This window comes from Halichoeres trimaculatus, unplaced genomic scaffold, assembly GCF_033239565.1.
Source record: "Halichoeres trimaculatus isolate MK-OKI-2021-1 unplaced genomic scaffold, fHalTri1.1 fHalTri1_scaffold_1, whole genome shotgun sequence".
Classification (NCBI taxonomy): domain Eukaryota; kingdom Metazoa; phylum Chordata; class Actinopteri; order Labriformes; family Labridae; genus Halichoeres; species Halichoeres trimaculatus.
In genome coordinates, this window is record NW_027437179.1 from 29,629,704 (window position 1) to 29,650,424 (window position 20,721).

The window sequence follows — 20,721 nt, forward strand, 5'->3', positions numbered from 1 at the left end:
CATATATATATATATATATATATATATATATATATATATATATATATATATATATATATATATATATATATATATATATATATGTATATATATATATATATATATATATATATATATATATATATATATATATATATGTATATATATATATATATATATATATATATATATATATATATATATATATATATATATATTTATATATATATATATATACATGTTCAAATGACTCAACTGGGGATGTGTGTGACCAGGTATAACCTCTCCCCTTCCATGTAATGCCCCTGCAGACACCAGCTCATTCATTTACACCAGGGGTCTGCATCCTTTACCTAATCTACTTTGTCTTTACAATAAAGACCACATAGTGTTTCAAATTCTATACGTATTTTAAATTCAGAGAATAATTATCTAAACAAGTAGTGCTATGAAATTATGAACTTGTACTTGTGTTGTCTTAGATTTTTTATTGTAAACTAATTTGCAAAGACTTAAAAAAAAAAGAAAAAGAAATTTCAAAAATTTTCTAGTGAAAGAAAAACCCCCCCACCACTGTTGAGTCTTGTGTGACGTCAGTCTTCTGCCAGATCTGTGTTCAGTTTGTCACAGTTTGGCTCCATAATCTCTCCTTCAGCACTTGTCAGCTGAAGGAGACAAGTGCTACTTGTCAGAGCATAGTATAGAATAGCCCCTCCAGACAGCTGGAGTCACAGTAATTATAGAACTGAAGTTTTCTACCTCACTCATGAGTTTCTCTTCATCTAATAGCCATCAGTGCCTCATTAAAACTTCTGAGGACCTCTGACCTGTTGAGTACAGGCCTGGCTTGGCTCATCATGACAACTTGTTGAGAACACAAAATATTTTTTATTTTGAAAATAAATCATTTTCACTTCCTGTTGTGTTGAATCGGCCCTGTGCTGATTGATGCGCCATGCCCCAGCACAAAAGGGTATCTGCTGTGGTGGACTCTGAATTACTGAAGCTGAAACAGAGAAGAAACTCAACATAGCAGAACCAGTGGAAGCACACAAATTGACTTGAGTGAAACCGATTTGCTTCTCTGCTATGGAGGAGCAGAAACTGACCAAACGGGCATCTAGTATTTGTTTCCAGTTAGGACACACCAATTAAGTGCAGTCTAGGAGTATTTGGTATTATTTGGTGAAAATGGTTCTAATGCATATCATCAAAGTCATCAAAGTCATCTACAAAGTCTTGCTTTGAATGAACTCTGCCTTACAACAATCCTCTTTTCTTCATTAGACCACTAGTTTTACATTTTTTCATCCGCTCTTTAGTCTTGCAAGCATTCAACATTCAGAGCCAGACACCAGCACCAGAGCTACACAGATATAGTTACTGAGGTGTTATTCAGGGAATTGCTGCCACAGCTGTGCGGGACAAACATAAATACAGAGTTCTACATAATATCTCTTGTAGAGCTTTGTGAAAAAAAAGGAGTTTCTGAAGGGATATTATTATCATCACTTTCCAATCTCAGCTGTGCTGAGCTCGTAAATGCTTTCAAGGAATTATGATCTCAGAGCTGAGACACCAATAATAAACTCTATACATGCTTCTGCATCACATGATAAGCTGTTTCACCAGATAAGGCAAACTGTAATGATGCGAAGCCTGTGAACTAGTTTAGGAAGCTGCAGTTTGATGCCGCTTAGACACAAAGTACTGACTGTATTAAAAATCAAACACTCCTGCATTAGAGCTGGCATTCAGTTAAAGCTGTCGAGCAGATCAAGGATAAGATCCAATCTCATGTGCCTGTATGTCCCTGACCCTCTGATTTGCTCTTTCATTAAGAGCAACATCATCCATCTGCTTACCTGATCTTAAATGTAGACTTAGTTTGTCTCCTTATCTGTTGATGATATATCAAGTTGTACAGATTAAATGTTTACATCATTTTATCTTTACAGACCCATTTAAACTAAAGGTTCTGTTCCACCTTCAAAGCAAAGGTCCTATTCAACATGGAACAAAAGCCTCTCATGAGGGAGTTTTTCCTTGGAGAAGAAAAACTTAAGAACAAGCAGGAACTATTAAAAAACCAACAGATGATAAAAGAGAAAGCACCTCTTGATGCCAGCATTCAGCTCAGTTACCTTCTTTAAACAGAGCACCCAAGACCGGAATTCCAGGTCCTTCCACCTCCAATCGAGAGTTTCAATGACGTAAAAGCATTCTATTTCAGTCAGAGAAAACAACAGGTTCGTCAGCGCCAGCACTCGCATCATATCCGACCCATTGCTTCAGGATTTTTTTAGTTTTATTTCCCTGCAACCTAGCAAAAGTTCTATCCTGTCAAGCTCTTGGATGCCAGTGTTTCCTCCAGCCTCAATGCAGCAGCTGCAGAGACTCAATCTGGATACCAGCACTCCAGCAACCTCTACCAGAAACCATGGCAGATACAACTGGGAAAACTTTTTATTGTATGCTAGTGCCTGTTTGTTAACCTGCTAACGTGCTCTTCAGATTGGAACATTTGGTAGTGGGACTCATAATCCCCAATTTTGGGGTGGAAGTTTTGACATTCTCCCTTATTAGCCAATGCAAACCAACTGTAGCTGAAACATATGGACATGGAACATCTGCTTCATCCTTCTTTGACCTTTAGGCTTCTACTTTGTTTAAGACTTCTGTATCTCTTGTATTTCTCAATCACTTGCTGTTGGGCTATAAAAGTATCCCTGTCAGCAAGAACATAGGTAAAAGATAATAGAATACTGAGTAAGTTTTCAAAGATGTGACAAAGGATGAAAAATAACATCTGTTTGGGCTGAGGAGGACCAAGGAACGTATGGTTAAGCGTTAATCAGTGCTTCAATTATTCAGAATTAGGGGGAAATTGTTTTCCTGGATGGAGAAGATATTATTGCTAATCTCTGTTACAATGTAGCTGCATTAAAGACCTACCCTTGCTCTAAGAAGCTGTAGCTACAAAAAGAGAGAACAGAAGAAGCAATACTGACAGTGAAACAACAAAGTGAGCTTCTACAAAAAACTGTTTATCCACTGACAGAAAACAATCTATTTTTCAGCTTTTAGCCAAACGTTCAGGAGATCAGCCAAATTTTTTTAGTAATATTGCTTCTTTTTCTTTGAATATCCTTGAAATGAAGATGTCCTGTTCTCGAACACTCACTCATGCTTTTCCTGAAGATTTAGCACCAGTTTGGATTATAAGAAATGCAGGCTTACTCCTGCGTAACAGCAGGGTAATGGTTGGCGCATTGTCGCTGGGAGGGGTTGGCTGTGATCCAGGACAGCTATAGTGTCTTGCTGTGCCGGTGTCATTGTGGGAAGAGACATTTTGTTGGATACTATCTGCTAACTTTATGGAGAAACGTGTGTTGCAGCGATGGAGCTAATTGCATATTTCTTTAAAGAGTGGGGCATCAGCTTTACACTGAACAGATCAGTTTGAAACTGAACCATCTCATTCAACCGTAGAGAGTGGACTTGAAGAACCTTTTTAAAGCCAGTGCTTGTCCCTTTTTGAAGAGTCAAATGCATTTACCAATAAAATGCTCCTCCCACATTAGAAACACATGAAAATTACCAAACCTTAAAAGATGAATACACACTGCTTTTATAATCTATAGGTCTTTAATTATTTTTGCAGATAACATATATTGCAATCATGCTTTTTCATATAACACCATCTAAAGACATTTATTATATTTTTTTTACATAGAATATTTTACATTAGGCCCATGAAACAGCTAGAAATATACAAAACAATAATCTCTGACTAGACATCTCTATTACTTTATTAATATTACATTATTATCATTATTGTCATCATCATCTTTAGTATTACTCTATTCTGTTAAAGTAATTATACTTTTTACAGTTGAGAGAGATATGTGCTTTAGTTTCTGAGATAATATTATTGCAGAAAACAGCAAATAATATCACATTTTTTTGTTCAACATTTAGACGAAAGAAAAGAAAAACTCAGGTTGTACGGACATTCACAGATACATGTAATACACAGTCCAGTTTACAACATCATTCAAAAGAGAAAACTGCAGTATTGTAACTTTATACAAAATTCACGGAACCCTTTGTCATTGCACATTTTTAATTCACGTCTTTGAGAACAGAAGAGATCAACAAAAGGAAACAGACAGGACTGATTCAACCTGATTCCTTTCACATTGGGCTGACACAGAAGCACATCTTCTCCATCCTTCTCGTTCCCTGATGTTTGCCGTACGTCGCGGAGTCAGCTTCCTCATATCAGCTTGTGTATTGCTAAGCAGACTTGATATGTCACAGTAGGTTTTCAATAATCCTAAGAGGAGTAGATTTAGTGGTGTTGGCCTCTACAGCATTGTTGTATTTTTAACAGTGCTTTGTTTTTTTACTAAGCAAAACTTTCTCTCTCTTGGGCTGTTATTGGAAATCTGTACTTGCCACAGGACAGAAACACACCACGGTTTCTACTAAGATAGGTCAGTGAAGGCTATCACAGTTCATTTACACTGAAAGAAATGATGCTAGCTGAAGAGTACACAGAATAGAGCCACCTGTTTGAATCAGCTTTTAGGTGTGCCCAAGTGGTTTTACACATCAAGATCCCTTCATGTGCTCTCATTTGTTATTGTTTGATATAGCATTTTGGAGAATCTGGTGGGAATTGAATATTCTGCATGTCTTTGAATACAGCATTACATTTTTCAGTGTATAACGGTAGTATCTGAGAGAATTTGGTCACGTCCACCTTTGTTCCTGAGAAATGGGTTACTAAACAGATAAACAAGTAAACGGTTCCAGTCAGATAGTGGTAGCTTTCAAAGAAATCCACCATACTGTCTCTGAGAAAGCTGCCATTGCAGCTTATTCATTGTCACAGTTCAACATATAGATAAAATTAGATCTGAAGTGGTTGTCATTTTTGAGAAGGATATTTGGATTCATCAGACAAACCGAGGGAGAAATATAGTTCCCACAGCGCAAATGCTGAGTGTCTGTGTTGGCTTCACCTTTCTTGTTAAAAATGGTAGCTCACACATCCAAAACTGTGCTTTTAGGCGATTCTGTATTCCTTATTGTGCCCTGCTGAGAAACAAATGGATGTATGATTTTATCCACGTATAGTCAGCAGGGTCAAGTGTCAGCATGAATCTTTCAGCTCGAGTATAATTTTGGTCCTTCTCACTCTCACATATAGAAAACGACTTAAAAATAATTCTACAAAAAAGATTCAGACAACATATAAAGTTATTGTTCTTTAGAAAACAAAGAAACAATTATAACAGTCTCTAGCTATGTTTTCTTTGTAAGTTACTTTGCTGTTGTCACAAGTTGAAATTGAGCCAAAAAATATAAAGTTGGACGCTTCAAAATTCCAAACTGTGCTTGTGCTTTTCAAAGGAGCCCCAGACATGGGTGGTAAACATTTTAGGAGAACTGCAGGATTCTGCAAAGGGAGGGGTGGTTGGGGGTTGTGGTGCTCTTGCTCAATGATATAATACACATACAAGCAGATTTTGCCTAACCTGTTGCACATTCCCATATTCTTGTTGCCTTTAAGTGGTCTTCTAATTTTAAATTTACAAACTTTCAAATAGAGTTTTACTTACTACGCTGCATTCATTTAAATTTATTTCATGTACAAGCAAAATGCCATTAACCAATAATTGTCTTTGTACAGTAGTTGTAGCTTAGTAGATTAATTAATATCTTCAAAGTAGCACAATACTATTGAATCAATGCGGGCCTCCAAATTTAAATTATATATTCAATATACAGTAATTTCCTAAGTCACACTTTCTTCTCTAAAAAGACTAACTTTTTTGCATAATGAAATTCATAATATCACAACAAATTTGCTGGGTATTTTTTATAACTCTGTATTATACAAATAAACAAACAGAAAAAAATCCCTAAAAATAAGCGTGTAATCAGGTTGGTCTCACGTGTCCCCAGGAGGTAGGTGAATAAAAGCAGACATAGAAGTCTGGTGGTCGTTCCCAACCTTGATTACGTTTCTTCTGTGTAGAGAGCCAGTCTGTCTGTTGACACAGAGACAGGCAGAAGTTTCTAGATGTAGGCTTCCTCAGTGGCCGGGTTCTGACTCTGGTTTTCTGTCTGCTGATCTGGGCCATTTTCCTGAGCCCTCACCAGTTTTACAGGTTTGATCATCATCCGCAGACGCTGAAAGGGATAGAAACAGTGATATTAAAGCTGGAAAATGCAGTAAAATAACAATGAGATGATGTCACATACAATAAGGTCCCAGAAGTTGCAAAGTTTGGTAAGCCCCCCTTGAGCACACCAGCTACACAGTTGGGAGCTTGTTGAACACTCAGCCTCAGGCTTTGTGTACAAACACTTGACAGAATGCTATAAAATAAATAAATAAACCTATTCATTGTTCTGATTTAGTATATGGATAAATATTTAACCTGATATATAAGAAAAATCAAAATCAACACACATGATTTTGTGACAATGAGTAAGAATTGAATTTATTGACACAACAGCGTCAAATCAAACCATCCCAAACTTGGTGTACCTTCCATATGTTTAGAGCTCATGGGTATTGTTGGAGCCAGGCTCTGCAGTACAGAAAGCATTTCCGTGGAGTGTTTGTGAAACTAAGTGTCTGCCTGGCTGCAGAGCACTAATCAGCTGGATGATTGCTACAATTAGACAATCAGCCATCAGCTGCTACTGCAGGATCTGACACCTGCACATCGCCTCTGGCAGCTTCCATCGCACTGCATGCAATTATGGCCCATTTACTCCGTCAGTGGTGTCTATAAAGCTATCTGTCAGTTGGAAGGTATAGATGGAAGCGGACTGTGCATTACTGCAAATCAAAAGCTCTTAATGTAAATGGCATGTGCAAAAAGGTATTATCTCCCATTGATGTGAAACACCAGATCAATAAAGATGCAGCGTAGCATTCTGCTGCATATAAATTATGTTATTTGCTGAGAGCTCAGTGGTTGGTATAGCAAAACAGCATCAGGAATTGTTAAACAGAACTAATTAGAAACTCTATTTTACTAATCCTTTTATCACTGTTCTGCTCTTCATGGCAATTTATTGCAACTCTACCCAGCATGCCTCTGTGTTTGGTGATTATAAAAGCACTGGAGCGCAGTACAGTTATAATGCACAGAGCTAAGTCACCAAGCTGAGCATTTTAACATCCAGAATGAAGTGTCTCTTCTCGGCTAAATTATATTTCAGGTACCACTTTCATTACCTGCTATGATATAAATGTTGTGAAGTGAAAGTGATATAAATCCTGGATCAGTATACTCTTTTAGACTTACTATTTTTTTTATCCAAATTATGAGTGAGGATCAAGAGAGTGACCTCAAATGTTCAATAAAGCATCCTTCTGTGTTTAAAAACTGATCCCCCGTGGTATCTCCTCTGGGCTTGTATGTCGCATTTACATCACATTATCCCAAAAAACATCAGCACCCTTTAAAAAAAAACGTCTGTATTCCAGCACTGGATTTATCATACAGCACGTACTAATATATTTCAGCCAAAATCTTGCATACCAAGTAATCCACTTGAAACTCTCAACACTGAGCCTGACTCGCTGTCGACTGCAGATTAAAATTCAAAACAGCTCATGGATGTGTGAAATGCTCAGAGGGGGGCTACACTGATGCATATGTTTGGGATATCTGTAGCCACTCTATTTACATTACACTGCAGTTGGTGAAAGCTCTTAGTATTTATATACCAGTAGACACATTTGTAGAAGTCTTAGCATATATTTGTGTGTCTATGGAAAATGATTGGATGTAATCTACATAAATAAATGTTTTATTTTTCATTTACATTTTGTAACACTAACTGCTTTCCACATAACGATGACTGTGCAGTTTAGTGCAGATGTTAGACTTCTCTTAAACAAAGAGAAGAGCTAAGATCAGGTGGTAATATTCAAAGAAACCGCATTCTCGATTAGTCTGAGTCCACACTGGTCTTACCTCTTTGTATGTGCCTTTGAGTGTGAGGAACATATAGCCCATGTAGCCAGGAATGAGGGTCATGGAGGAGAGAGCCATGCACCAGCCGACTCCCTGGCCCCAGGCTGGGAACACGTAGTCACCCATGGTCAGTGGGACCATCTGCACTGCACTGAACAGGAAGACTCCCTGGATGAGAGAAAATACATCTAAGCACTTTCAGCGTCATGCTCACAGGCGCTAAAACTGCAGAATTGCAGAACTTTTAAAAGCAAGTTGTCAAGTTCCTAAATTCCAGGCACGATACAAGAAGAGATGCTAAGATAGAAATCTTCAAGATTCACAAGAGATGCTCCAAGTTGAAAAGTTGCTGGAACATACTACCCTAACTAACCTTCACTCTTTAAATCACACAGCAAACTGTAACTAAGCCACTGCTAGTTGTATATTCTTCCATTTCATTGAATACATTGTTTTTTGATTTCCTTTTCCTTTTCAACTTACAGTCTTCATTTTATATCCTCAGAAAAAGAGTCTTTCTTGGGTGGAGTGTCACAAGTTAGCATCTGCTCAAACACTGTGATACTCGCAAAGGAGAGCTTTTCCCTCCTGTTTTGGTCTAAATTGTAAATTTCCCTGACAGATAAAGTTTACAGTAAGATAATTATATCATTCAGTATCTGTACAAATCTCTCTCTCTCCTGGGTTACATGCTACCCCCTGTTAAAACTTACTGCCACAATCAGAGGGGTAAAAACAACCCAGCAGGCCTTCCACCACAAACAAGGCTTGTATCCAATCATTTCCTCAATGTTTTCATAGAACTTGTTCACACCTGAAAGAAAAGAACATGACAAGTTTCAGTTCATGACCCATGGTCTCAGTTACGTAAATATTACAAATTATAGGTGCTAGATTTTGAGATTTAAGAGCCCAAAAAGTTGCTTAGCAAAAAAGGAACATTTTATGTATTGAAAAAGATCCTTAAAGATTTTAGAGCATGGCTCACCATAAAACCAAGAAATTGAGACACACTCAAAGAAGACCAAGAAAAGCAGACACATTCCACTGGCTGAGTAGTAGTCAAATAGCTTGAACACATAGAGTCCACCCTGCAGAAAAGACAGAGGAAGGTTAAGATAAAACACTAAAGGAGCGAATACAGTAGTGGACATGCAGGGCAGTACTAAACTGGTCAAGTGGAATCATGTCAAGGGCAAGAGCACCAGTGGCTATGACTGGTGAGAGTCAGTGTTGTCTCATTGGTGGGGACAGGAACTGATTTTCTCAAAGAAACATGGAAGGGAAGAGTACAGCATAGACAGGTTTGGTGCAGATCAAACATGGTTGAAACATTTTTAAGTCAACAGTTCCATAATGAAGACCAACTCAGAGGGACCTGCTACTGCTCGTCAAGTTTGACCCTGTGAAGATCTGCTTTGGCCTGCCTGAAGCAGCAATTTGGGTGGCTGCCTCGCTCTAGCAGGACTGCGCATGTGGCTTGATGTTAATCAAGTTTGGCAGAAGTAGAGGGACAAAGTAGGGTCTTCAAGTGTCATTGGCTAACATGACCTTGGCCTGGAGTGATTCTGTCATTTTTAGCTCTCAAGTGCGTAGGCACAGACGCATCTTTGCCAGCTTTTTGCTGGCTTCTGACTCAGTGACTTTGACTCTTCTTTAAGTGTTTTAAACTTCTTCTGAACTGTGCTCTGAAAACTAAAATCAAGAAGTCCCACAAAGCTTGCCTGTTACTTCAAGAATCTCTCATAGTAAAGTTCTGGTGAAGATGAAAGTTCAGGGACTCTGAGTCTTTTCTAGCTACATATTAGGCCAAAACTGCTTAAATGATTTATCATATGGGCGCATGAACAGGTTCTAGAAATAAAAACAAAAACAATCTGTCCAGTAGTTGTGGGGTTTTTGTATGCAGTTTGAGCATTTTGATCATGGCAGGCTAAATAGTAAGCATAAAACAGGTCATGGGTTTATACTCTGAGGAGCATGAATGTGTTCATTGTGAGAGATTTATAGCAACCTTTACTTTAGACCTTATTTTAAATTCGTCAGTGGGATAACCCTTGACTGTGACACTAGCAAAAGGTTATGAGGTCATCAAAATGATGGGGTCATCCTCTGGGGACCATGAACACACAGGGCAAGTTACATACAAACAGTCATTAAAAGCACCAGGATCAAGTAAGGATTTGACCTGGCAGTTGGGCAAAAAGTAGCTATTCTTTGAAACCCTTAGGAACCACTTTAAGAGTCTGCACATATGTGACCTTTTGCTCTTTTGGGACCAAAGTGTTGTACAGATAAGGAAATGGACAGTCAACTTGAACTGCAAAATCATCACTTTCAGTGAAATGGAATCATGGTTTCATTCTTGTTTCATGTTTTTCTGTGGTTGCTGACTGAAAACTGATGCTAAATGAACTGAACCAGTTCAGCCAGGGCCCACAGTCTCAAGGGACTATTCTAAGGGAGTATGGCTCCTCGACCTTTTCACCTAAATGTTCCCCAGATTTCGCTTTAGGGCCATTTGGCTTGCTGAGATAACAACCCAGCCGAGTTAACAGTGTTTCAGGTTACTGGGTCACCTGCTGAGGTCACACTATCATCCACTGGGAGGCTTTTGGAGAATGTTTAATCATCCTGTCAGAACGCTAGAACAGAAACATAGAGTCTCAAAAGGAGAGACGAAGCATGGTCAAATTTGACATATTTACTCAGCTGAGAAAAGGTGAATTTGCTTGACTCTTGCAGGAGCTTGTAAATGTACTGCCCCGATAAAAAACAACTGTGAAAATGAAAAAGTACTTACCTGTGTGATGTTGGACAGTCCAATGATGTAAGAAATAAGGCAGACAACTGCAATGAAGATCTCTCTGCGCTTTCTGAGAATGTGAGGAAATTCATCAACCAGTGCGGTTATGAAGCCTTCCACTGTGCAGAACTGCAGGAGTTGTAAAAAAACAAATGATTAAGAATTTCATTTACTCTTTTGCTTTTTTGTCCAAACATTTTCAGAAAAGTGGGAACACTTGGCTTTTGATAAAAGTATAAGGCTAAAAAGCCATCTTTTAACCTCGTTTGTCAGGTTATTTTTACCTGGCTGTCAATACCCAGCATCAGCAGCATAGAGAAAAAGAGTATGGCCCAGAGAGGAGAGATGGGAAGCTGAGTGACGGCCTCAGGATACGCCAAAAATGCCAGGCCAGGTCCTGAAAAACATGAATGTTATAGTGAAATGAAAATAATGAACACAATTTCATACACAGTTTATGAGCTCTGATGAGTGCAAAAGTTTTACTGGGTAAGAAAAGAACATCTCAAATCCAAAGTGTCCTTCATGAGAGAAGAATGTCAAACTCCAATACTTACAAAAGACACACAATTTGCTAAAGTCTCAGAGCAATTTTTCTTTCCAAAAAAAAAACTAAAACTCACATCATATAGTGACAAGCTTAAAGCCTTCCTTTCTGCCTGGAAGAATAACATTAAGCAATTTCAAAGGCGTACTTTTGCACAGTTGCGAGTATCTTTTGCTTGTGCCTATTGTCACTATCCAGTTTCAACATTGATTGCAATTACCTGAGGCTGCCACATCAGCGATGGGTCTCTTTGTTACATTGGCCATGAATCCCACGATGGAGAAGATGACAAAGCCAGCAAACATGCTGGTGAAGGAGTTGATGCAGCAGACAATGACAGAATCTCTGAAGAGGGGAGACAAAGCACAAGGCAGCCATTGTCACGCCTGTATCAATTCCTTATCAACCCGTCACACATTGTGGCGAGGCATGGGGAAGGGGGGGTGGGGCAGTGAGAACCATTTTGCATCCTGCAGTCGCACAGCTGCTGAGTACATTTATATTGAACAGTTCTTTTTAAAATGGCAGAGAGCCCCAGCTGTTTGAAAATACTTGTAACTATAATGGTTGGGCTGCAGACCGCAGCCTTTCAACAACGTGACTGTGGCTGACGCAAACTGAACGTCTTTGCCAATGAGTGTAAAACGGAGGGGAGAGACAAAATAATAACAGGAGTGATGGAGCTGGAGGCTCAAATAGTCCCAAAATAGACGGTGCTGCAGACACCATGTTGCCAGGGAACCAAAAATAATCCCAATGACAGACATCTGCACTGTCGTCTTTAAATGATGGATTCACATGTGGCCTGTGCAAAACAAATTTCCCCTTAAATGACACTTAATACATGTGATATTTCAGTGATATTCAATGTATCATATCAACATACCTGTATACGTTGTTATTGAACGGATTGTAGCTGCCAAGAGCAATGAGAGAGCCTAATCCCAGCCCGTAAGAAAAGAAGATCTGAGTTGCAGCATCCAGCCACACCTGACGCACAAAGATGAGATAGAAGAGGATAAATATCCAGTTTGATGTCTTCCAGAGATATTTAGACCACGTTTCATTTTGAGAAGGTTAGATAAGCAGGTTTGATCACTGTTACAAGTCTGGGCTGTTTGCACGCAGTTTACTTCTGCATCCAAATTTTGTTGACATCACATGAGATTTGGCCTTCTTGTATCTTACCTCATCTACTTTAACTTAATCTCATTCATACTTTGGTTTGAATGACGTAGATAAGTTATATAATCACAATCACTGCAGAATCACACCCCAAACATAACACCGTAAAAAATCAGTGCTAATTAATGCTTGGGCTTTTTTTCCCTGATCATTCATGCATCACTGAACAGTTCAGTTTTCCCCCAGATATCTGAGACCTTTAGTTTGTTTAGTAGCCTGAATCAGTATAGAATTCATATGCATATTTACACAATATTGACCATGATGCAGGAAGAGTACAGGCTTCTAAAAAGGTATCCAAACCAGCTTTCTCAGGAGTCACCTTCATTTTTTCTTGGTCAAAATGTTTTCTGTGAAAGCATGAAAGGAAGCATACCTCAGATTGCTTCAGCTTTTCAAAGTCTGGGGTGATATAGAAGAGGATCCCATCAATTGCACCCGGTAGACTGACACCACGGCAAAATAGGATGAACAGCATGAAGTAGGGGTATGTGGCTGAGAAGTACACCACCTATGGGACACAATATTATTGTTAGGGTCAAAGAAATAGTCTAACTAAACTGAAACTTTTTTAATCACTAAGGCATAGCTGAACTTTAAACATCTGTCAGCAAGGCAACAGACCAATAGAAGTGTTCCTCAAGTCTTCATGAACAGTGTTACAATAATGTGACTCTGTCCCCACGGCACCAAACAGCACAGTGACCCAGTCAGCCATTCCCTAGAGGCAACGTGACCCTAGAGCGCTTGGGTTCAGCACACTCTCAGTGCACTGCTTCCCTCCTTATCTGAACTAATTCTGCACTGTTGTATCAAACTCTGCACAACTTAGATCGTTTACAGCCTGATCTCTAGAAATTAAAAGGATCTAGCAGAAATGCTATCATTGACTCTCAAGCATGAATCTACAAAACAAAAGCTCCACAAACCTTGACTCTGAAAAAAGAAAACATATCACAAATACTCTTTTGTTGCTGAGTGAGTAATGAGGAGCTTCAAAGCTACCAAAGCTTAGGTCTTTGCATCCCTTTAGGGATACCTAAAGCACTTTGGATTCAAGGGAAATTGGTCCACAATGTTCATCCTTTGATGACAGGCTATGAGAGGAGGGTTGGAAATTGTTTATTTTTTCCGTTATTAGTGTTTCCCTTCATTTAAAAAGTGAAGTCATTGTATAGAAAGTTTTTAAATAACATGACATTAAACCTCCTAAAAAATAGCTTTTCCTTTGATGATACGTTGGGGAAAAAAGTAGAATCCAACCGATGAGTGAATGGGTTAAATGAAGTTATGTAACGACAATTCTTTGACCTTGGACATTAAGTTCTTTTTTTTTTTTCCACAGTTGATTTTGTTACTAAGATATATTTGTCTTGGTCCTTTTCATGTACTTACTTTGCCAGTCCAGCTGACCCCTTTCCAGATACAGAAATAGACAAGCACCCATCCTATAGCGAGAGTAATAGCCAGTGGGACCCTGATCTCCCCAGGCTTCTCCAGGCCATCGGTCAGCTGGTGCATGTTACGTCTGCAGGGGGGGAGAGTGGTCTTAATACAACCAACAAATGTATCTTTACACATGCAGCTTGCATGGATGCACATAGAAATATGTATACACATGTCTGGATTTTCACAAAGAACCTTATTATTGGCTTTCATTTTCCTCCAGCCATACCTTCCCAAGGCACAACATGTCTTCTTGCAATTCTGTAGTCTTATTTTTAGCATTATACAATGCCTTTTAATTCAAAGTTGCACATTTTTTGTTTTTTAGCCCTATTGCGAGAAGGAAAAATATTAATTGCTTTGATGAACATTTGTCCCTCCAAATGACTGTATCAGACTACAACTCTCATCATCGTCTTATTCACAGTAGGAGCTGTGACCTTTTGATGTAGGTTAAATCTGCTCTTAGCAGAGCTCAGTCCTTTTGATCTAAATACACTGCTATGTTCTGCTTACTCCCAGAACTCCACCACTGCACTGGTGAGATTCCTGGTGTCGGTGATGCTGTAGTTGGTATAGCAGCGATCTGTGTTCCAGGGATTGCCACAACTCTGCCATGGCAGCTCCTGAAATTCAAGAGGAAAAAGGAGAGAAAAATCACACAGACAGCTCTCTTTACTTGGACCACTCTCCCACCGCTGGGTCCCATTCTCTGTGGCTGTCGGGCAGCCAAGACCATGATACTCATTGAGATTTCATGCTTTTCTCAGAGGTTTGAATGCCTCATCGCCAAATGCATTTATCAATACCTTGTGTTAGGCGCTAATTATGTGGGAAAGGAAGTAATAAATGTCATACCCTATTAAAGGCTGTGTACTCTTATATAAGAGGCGCTGGCAAGCTGAGGCAGACGTTTATCTAAAAGGGTTACTATCTTAGAAATTACAGCCTGTTTAAACAAACAAACAGAATTAAATAAAATAGAATCACAAAGTAAATCTACTTTAAACCATGCTTTTAACCTTTTAAAATTCAGAGGCCAAAATAAAATCCCCTAAAATTCACATGCATTATTCAAGAATACTATGCTTTTAGATATTAGATATAGATGTATCAGATACTCACAGTAGTGAAGGAGTTGTACAGATAGTAAATAGCCCAAGAAATGATTACAATGTAATAGATATTTAGCCAGAAGGACAGAACAGCAGCAGCCAGACCCACACCTGTAAATAAGAATGATAATAAAATATATAAGAGATGTTTAGAGGTGTTGGTCTCTTGTGAAGGACAAACCTCTGAACTCTGTTACGTAATTACAATGAGCCCCTGTTAAAGACCTTGACTACCTCTGTTAGCAAACCTGATCTCCATGAACCAACTGCGTAACATTAAGAGCTTATAGATTAGGATTTTTTGGATAATGTTGAAGTGTCTTTTACCTTTGAACATGGGGGCCAGTTTCCACACTCCAAGCCCTCCAATTGACGTGTACTGACCGAGAGCCGTCTCCAGAAAGAACAAGGGCATGCCAGCAAATATGAGGGTCAAAAAGTAGGGAATCAAGAAGGCCCCTGAATGAAAGGAGGGAGTTAAAGGCGTGTAAGTGAGGCTGAATCGAAAACCACTGACATTAATCATAATCCAGAAAAGATATTTGATGAATAAGGGAGTGTTTGGTGTCATACTGCGCCCCAAACCACTGCGCAGGCTTTCGCTTGTGCGCAATTACGCACAGCTTATGGAAGGGGGGGAGATACACTTAAGGTTTATTTTAATTAAGAAACCACCGGGAGCAAACTGGCAGATCCGATGTTTTGGAATCCTCTGATGTATGGATAAGTGGAAAAATAGCCAATAATTCCTGATTACCTCCTCCATTTTTTCCACATAAATAAGGAAATCTCCAGACATTTCCTAGTCCGATTGCGTATCCGACACAAGAGAGAAGAAAGTCAAATTTTCCACCCCACGTTTCTCTCTCGGGCAAATCTGTTTTCGTCTTCTGCACTTTCACCACCAAGGTTTTGGGTTTGTCGTTTGGCGTGGTGCTGCTGGCCGCATCGTTCACTGTCTCCGTTAGGACGTGTCCGTCCGTGGCTTTGGTCCCGTTGGTGGCCATGGTGACTGCGCGTGTTAGATAGTCCTGACCAGTGGAGAGGAGGGAATTTCAGCACCGGTCCAGGCAAAGAGCAGCTTCTCCGTTGTCCAGTTCGCAGACGACAGCCGAGAAGAGACGAATGTTTTGAGTAATGAGAGCCTCAAGAGGAGAAGAAGGGGTGGATAGCAGAGGTTCCGCGACCCTGAAATAAGAAATATGAGGAAAGTTTTACACGCGATCAGGAAAAAGAGGGTAGTATGTAATAAGGTTATAAAAATTGCTGCTCGTTTCGAGTGGAAACACTCGTTAAATCATTTTTCTGAAGCATAATAACGGATCTCAATGTGGGAAAATGTACCAGTCTGTCATATTAACTTTATATAAGAGGAAAAAAATCCCCGTGCTTCATTTGGGGGTAACTCCATCAACACCCAAATATCTAACTATTTTTCAATCTGTTTCAAAAAGTTGTAGAGTATTGATTAAATATTATTTTAAGTCGATTTTGCATGCATCAAATCTAAATGCATGGCATTTCTTCAAGGGTGCAGAGAGAAAAAAGTGCCTCTCGATCCGTTAACACCATGGGGTGAAATAAAGACTTCTCGTGCAATAAGACTCACTTTTAATGGCCCGGAGTGAATGCACGTTAACAAAAATTTAGCGCCTGCTTTTGTCCGTGATTCATTACACTTCAGATTCAATGGCCCATTTCCTTCTGCACCGGTACAAGAGAAGAGCAATTAAACACATTTAGGAGTCAGACGCTGCAATCAAGCCCACTGAATCACCTGGAGAGGCCAATAACTCACCGGAATAGACATTTTCATTGGATGTGTGCAGAACAAATTAAAGATCGGCTCTGTCACTCGTATAAAAACAAACAATCCCGGACCAACTTGTTTTTGTTTATTTATACATTTTTGTAATTGCTTGATTCAAAGGTGTTTATTTCTATTCCAATATGAAAACACAAAATTAGCATGACGACGAACAGAACAACGAGTGCGCTCTTTGTGCCCCTTATCACCTTGCGTGCGTAATTCTGAAGCGCGTAAAGGCAGAGCTCCCATAAATCTCTAACATTAATTTTTGCTGACCGTTTTATTTGAAACATCTCACAATATCTAATGCCTATCGGGTACATGAATTTCTCCAGATGCAAATACCTGCAATAAAATCTGAATTAAGAGAACACAGACGTGTTTTCCCCTAAAAAAAATATTGGTTCGACATTTGAAACCCGTGCTTTTAAATTGGTAGCACCAAAAACGCCAAAGACCCTCAAGAGACGTGTCTCTCGCGTCGCAGTTTAGTACAGAGCAGCCGCACATCCGCGCACTTTGCCAAATCCAGCGCATCTGCGTGTCCCAAATTGCACACTGGTCCTCGCTTTTCCAGAAACGTGCCAATACAAATCTGTTCCTGATATAACTGAAATTTAAACTATATACTTACAATAAAATTCCTCCGTTTTCCAGATTGTTTTCCCGGAGGGAAAACCCTGATTTGGAGAAAAAAAAGTTACTTCCGTGCACTTTGAGAATAAAACCAAGGTGAAAACTACTTTGCATCCAACGCCAGCGAGCAAATATACGATCCTTAGGGGGGAGGATGGTGGACAAGTGCGTCTTTGAGAGCGAGGTGCTGTCCTGAAAGGAGTGGTGCTGAAAGAGAGGAGGAGAGAGAAGACGGGGAAAGGAGCTGCCGCCGTCTGAGTTGAAGCGAGCAGGGACGTAACATGGAGCGCAGGATCCTCACTCTCATCTACATAGCGTCAATGTCACCTCAAAGTCGACCCTCCCCAACTCCAACATTTCCACCACTGAGATGGCAGTGGGTTTGAGAGAGGAGCATCCTCTTGTCTCAAGGTTTTATATCCTTACTCCTGGAGCTCTCTGTTTTTTTTTCTTTTCCAAATCAGCAACTTCTCTCTCTCTCCCCCTCTCTCTCTCTGTGCCCCCTCTTTCTTTCTCTCTTTTTTCTCTCTGTCTTCCTTTGTGACTCACTCAAGGGCCATTTGATGTATTTACAGGCTTCTAATAGTTAATAACATTTGATCGCATCCTCAATTTGTCTTTCCTGTCATCTCAAAAGATGAAAAGATTCCACTTAGTTGCCTTTAACAACACTTTTGCACCTTTAGGTGATAATAATTCAGTATGTTACTTCCCTCTCTATCCAATGTTTGGCTAGTACCATGAGAGAGTTTGTGCTATGAGTAGGAATAAGTAGGGTAATGTTGCATCAAATGCAGCAACTCCAAAGAAGAAGATGCCAATAGCTGCTTTAGCTCCTGGCAGAACATGATAAGCGGGTCGCAGCCAATAAAGGGAGTCAGGGTGTGTGAGATAAATTGAAAACTGTGCTTATAATCTTCTTAGCCCGCTGTCTTCCAAAATGAAATACCCTTGTGGAACATCCCAAATGAGCAGTCCTAATGCAGAATTTAACTCCCACATCGAGATAAATTATTAGGGTCTCACTTGGAGATTAGGCTCTTGCAAGGTTGAACAGTTAAAGTCTGAGTAGTGAAAATGAGAAAGGATTAAAACAATGTCGATATTTAAAAAAATCAACATCTGCCCCGAGGGAATGGCAAACGTGTGATGGATAAAGGCTGTGATAGGGAGATTAAAACCTAGGTTTATCTATGATATTTAGATGCTAAAGCAACTTCATTGAAATGTCCAGACGTGATGGTTTGTGTCAAAGTTACGGACAAATGTAATATGGTTTTTATCCCCCCCACTGTTCCCACCATTTCCCTGTGCTGCTTTTCATTTTCTTGCTGTTTTCCCCCCACATTATCCATATTTTTCTCATGGCTCACTTTTCTTTGCCTCCCCCCGCCCTGTGCCTAAATCTTTCCCTCCCATCTTTGGTTCTTTTTGTGTCCCCCGCTATGCTGTAGGCTGCAAAGCGCTGATACAGTGCTGCTGAAAAGCCACACCACCGAGAGGGAAGGAAAGAATACCCAGATGGTGAACCAATGAGGGGTGAGCTAACCTCCTAACAACAAAATTTAGCATTTCTAATCCCAACTGGCTGATTGGCCTGCAGGCTGTGGCGCCTCAGATGTGCAAAAAGCCTCCTGTCGGCCTGCAGCTTTCACACACACGGAGGGAATTCAAAATGCCACAGAGATGAGTGCTGGTGGTGTTGTGCTTGTGGCCCCGGCCCCACCTGATGGTGAGTCTGTGTGCAGTGGAGCTTGTAATTACAGAAGGAGGTGGTGGTAACAGAGAGTGGAGTACAGGCAAACACAAGCAGACAGCTGGCCCCTGTCAGTTTTACTGCTCATACATAGGGGACAAAAGTGATGCTCTGAAACTGAAGAGCAGATTATTGCTCATGTGAGGAAGTGGGACATGTTGGCACAGATGATGATAACAGTGATTACGATTACAGATGTGCTCCATGATGTGGGCCCTTTGGAAATATGCTTCTCTGACTTTCAGTATTTCTACAAGTCTACGGCATATAAACATTTATGCACAATACAAGAATATCAGCCCACCACTTGAAACTCTGTGAAAACGGAACACATCCGAGTTTAAAGTTTAGTTTACAATTAATGATTGACTACATTATGATCAGCATACACACAAAACTCTCAAGCCACACTCACATTCCTTAAGCTGAGCAGCCCCAAGATCCAAATGTTAGCATGCTACTATACCAACCATATGTTTAGCCAGAATAATTTTCCACAGTCATCATCTCAGTTTGCCTCATAATGTACAGAAATGTCTGCTGATTATCATTAAACATTCAGTTATTAAGAAAATGTCAGTCATGACCTGGTAGAGGCAGTGTACAAAAAGTATAGCAGCATACACGTTTGTTTTGGAGACATTTAACTTAAAATTGAACAATTAAACCTCATGGTGGTGCCACCGCAAAATTCGGGGGATTTCTTAAGTCTGTGGGTTCATTTATTACCGTGAGTACTGGTGGTATAAAGACCCTCAGACTTTGTGTCATATACAAATCTGCAAGCACAATTATAATGTTAGAGTGGAGTTTACTTACAAAATATTAGAATAATGCCAAACATGGCATCCTCTCAGCTTTGGAAGTACACCACACACATTTACCTTGTTCAAGATCTGTCAGCAAACTTTCTGTGTTTTGTTTGTTATCTGACTGATTAGCTGTTAAAAGCTGTTTGTATACTTGTGTACTTGTGTAATGAAATATCAATTTCCTCCACAAAAAAGCTTTTCTTTATATTCTCTCAATCATACCCTTATGGCTCGCCAGGATTATTGCTGTTTATGTATAGTAAGTATGCGCAATTGGAAACTGATGGTTGGGGTTTTCCAGGAGGTTCTACCGAAATTTGGCATAATCTGCACCCGTGTCACTTTCATGGTGTTATTAGTTAGCTGGTCATTTATTTGCAGCCGTGCATGTGGCTAACACTGCAGTTTAATGGGCCATTCCACAACAATACATTATGACTCAAGGTCCCTTTTGTTTAATGACTGGATGTGCATACGGGCCCAGGTCCTTGGATGATTTAATGCCCGTTGTCTTTTGTGTCTCTCTCAAGCTATCATACTAAATGAAGGGGTTTAAAGGCCCAAAACAATACTTAAAAAAGGTGTTTCATGCATTTCATAAATGTATTTTAAGTGTGTGA

General features: G+C 39.7%; 1 protein-coding gene across 1 annotated transcript; it reads right to left on the bottom strand.

The window, feature by feature from the left end:
• Positions 1–3,715: 3,715 nt before the first annotated feature.
• On the bottom strand, positions 3,716–17,974 carry slc6a1b (solute carrier family 6 member 1b). The gene is made up of 15 exons (XM_074666948.1): positions 17,532–17,974; positions 15,845–16,275; positions 15,415–15,546; positions 15,098–15,198; positions 14,489–14,598; positions 13,922–14,054; positions 12,903–13,037; positions 12,228–12,331; positions 11,562–11,686; positions 11,079–11,191; positions 10,792–10,923; positions 8,977–9,079; positions 8,702–8,802; positions 7,989–8,156; positions 3,716–6,183 (listed from the first exon to the last, which is right to left on the bottom strand). Exons 2-15 carry the CDS (start codon positions 16,092–16,094, stop codon positions 6,070–6,072), a joined length of 1,821 nt encoding a protein of 606 aa, XP_074523049.1. The 5' UTR covers positions 16,095–16,275; positions 17,532–17,974; the 3' UTR covers positions 3,716–6,069.
• Positions 17,975–20,721: the final 2,747 nt, after the last annotated feature.